Genomic DNA, 2,388 nt, shown 5'->3' with positions numbered 1-2,388 from the left:
GACTAAAGTCTTTTCTACATAAACTCTATGTGGAGTTTGAATGCTCTAACATGATTGGTATGAATAGTGTGGACTGAAAATGTCAATTCTGCTCTCGTCCATTAGCACAGTGGAGCACTGTGTGGTTTGGAATATGTCACTAAAACTCCACCTCCAATACGTTTTGTAAAAACAATAATAAAAAGCTACCACAACTTTGTGACAGACTGTTGGCAATTCCAACACAAGTACAATAAGAACTCATACATCTCCTTTGAAATTAAAAGTTTCTGCTTTGTATAAGTTTCAACATTGTTTTGGAGCAAGTTCTGTTGAGAATCCAGAAAATGTGAAGCAGATGAAATTCTTAATGTTAATGGAACTCAGAAAAAAAGAAAGAAGATTTTACCTTATTAAACTGCCCCCTAAACCTGCAGATCTTAATGACCTGGTCCACGCTAGAGGCTGAAAACCTGCCACAGTAACAGACTTGTCTGCTCTGTGTAACATTAATTGCACTTCACATTAAGACACTTATTCACCTCCTTTTATGTGCAATATTTCCACTTTAAAGTGCCTAAGATGGTCCAGTCTGAGGAACACTATCCTTAGGTGGCTGCAACTGAAGAGCAGAGGCTGCACACTTCTAACAAGCCAAACGACCTGTCACTTGACCAAATCACTTGTCCTTTTTGTCCTCCTCCTGTGGGAGAGTCTGAGGTGTGGAACCATGAAGCACCAGAAGTCCACACAGAGTGAGAGAGATGCCCACCCACCACAGAGCTGCATGGGACTCTCCAAAGATGAGCCTCCCCAGCACGCCCTGGACACACAAAGTGAAAGCAGACTCATTATGAAGTGAAGGCAATGAGAGAACACTGAATGTTGAATGTGTCCGTCCATGGCTACAATGTTATGTCTAATAAAACAATGACAGGTTATGCAGAGATCTTACAGAGGAGATGAAGTTGGCTGCGGTGGTAGTGACGGTGGCCCTGGCTGAGGAGGAGCAGAGTCGGAGAGCCTTTGAGAAGAAGGTCCACATGACAGCATTACAGATGAACAGCAGACCTCCACACAGCAGCCGCAGGGGGATGTGGAGCTAAAAACAGTGAAATCAGTGAGGACAAATCTCCTGTTGGTCTAAGATTATGATGTTAACGGACGCCATTGATGCTATGAACTACAATTGGACTTTTCCTACTTCAGCTGAACAATTTGGACAACACATTGTCATCATGTTTTAAAATTCTACACACCACAAAAATCAAGTGATAAAATGTTAATGTGAGTGCTTCTGGTGTTTTTCTAACATGTTTCCAAGGTGTTACAAAACTTAACTTTAAAATAAAGATTAAAATCTTGCAAAACAGAACAAGATACGTTTAAAATCAACTACAGGAGTAAATACTCTAATTACAACAAAAAAAAAAAAAAAGAACAAAAAAAATAAAAAATAAAAGTAAGTCCTGACCTGATAGTCACTCTTGGTTGTATAACTGAATATCATCTTTGAAAAAGTTGTCATTGCATTGGGCAGTACAGAACCTAGCTGCTGGTATTATTGTTCACATTTATTATTGGTCCCAGTGTCCCTCTCAGGTATTAGCACACATTTAAAGTACAGATAACCACTGATTTAGCTATAAATAAATTAACCAGTGATGCTTAAACAAAGGGTTGCAAGGTGGCTCGGTGGTTAGCATCGTTGCCTCGCAGCAAGAAGGTTGCCGGTGAGGACACCCGGGATCTTTCTGTGTGGAGTTTGCATGTTCTCCCTGTGCAGCGTGGGTTCTCTCCGGGTTCTCCGGCTTCCCTGCCTTCACCTTAAGTCAACTGGGATAGGCTCCAGCCCCCCACGACCCTAGTGAGGATTAAGCGGTGTATAGATAATGGATGAACATTAAGCCAGGGACTGGGGGATGGATGGATGTTTAAACAATTCAACAGGATGTTGAAAAATATTTAACCTTATTTTCAATACATTTCAGAATTGTCATTCCAACTGAATTCCATTTACTTTGTGTAAAGCACTATTTCAACCGGCACCAAAACATCCCCAGAGCATAATACTGCCACCACCATGCTTGACAGAAGGTTTGGTGTTGTTGGAGTGAAGGGTCTTATCTTCTCTCCTTCAAACATATTTCTAGTCATTGTGGCCAAATAGCTCAATGTTTGTTTCATCCAACCACAGAACTTTCCTTCAGAAGACCTTTTCTTTGTCCATGTCATCAGCAGCAAACTTCTGCTGAGTCTTAAGGTGCTGCGTGTAGAGGAAGAACTTCTTTTTTGCATCGCAGCCTCTCAGGCCATTGTGTGGTGAAACATGCTCAACTGTAGACACTGTGACTGTGCTCCAGCTGCTCCTACTTCACTGCAGACTTGCTTTATGGTGATTCTTTATTG

The 2,388-nt window shown here is 41.4% G+C and overlaps 1 protein-coding gene across 1 annotated transcript in view; it reads right to left on the bottom strand.

Annotated features, from left to right (window-relative positions):
- Positions 1-6: 6 nt before the first annotated feature.
- Positions 7-2,388, bottom strand: part of LOC103364615 (transmembrane protein 42-like) — a 3,830-nt gene continuing 1,448 nt past the window's right edge. Inside the window, exons 2-3 of the mRNA XM_008291780.1 lie at positions 935-1,081; positions 7-802 (exon numbers count right to left, since the gene is read on the bottom strand). Coding sequence (XP_008290002.1) covers positions 659-802; positions 935-1,081 — 291 coding nt within the window. The 3' untranslated portion in view covers positions 7-658. The remainder of the gene's footprint in view (positions 803-934; positions 1,082-2,388) is intronic.

This window comes from Stegastes partitus, unplaced genomic scaffold (genome assembly GCF_000690725.1).
Source record: "Stegastes partitus isolate 25-593 unplaced genomic scaffold, Stegastes_partitus-1.0.2 Scaffold18, whole genome shotgun sequence".
Lineage (NCBI taxonomy): Eukaryota > Metazoa > Chordata > Actinopteri > Pomacentridae > Stegastes > Stegastes partitus.
The sequence above is the reverse complement of the archived record's forward strand: the minus strand, read 5'-3'. Positions and strand labels throughout refer to the sequence as shown.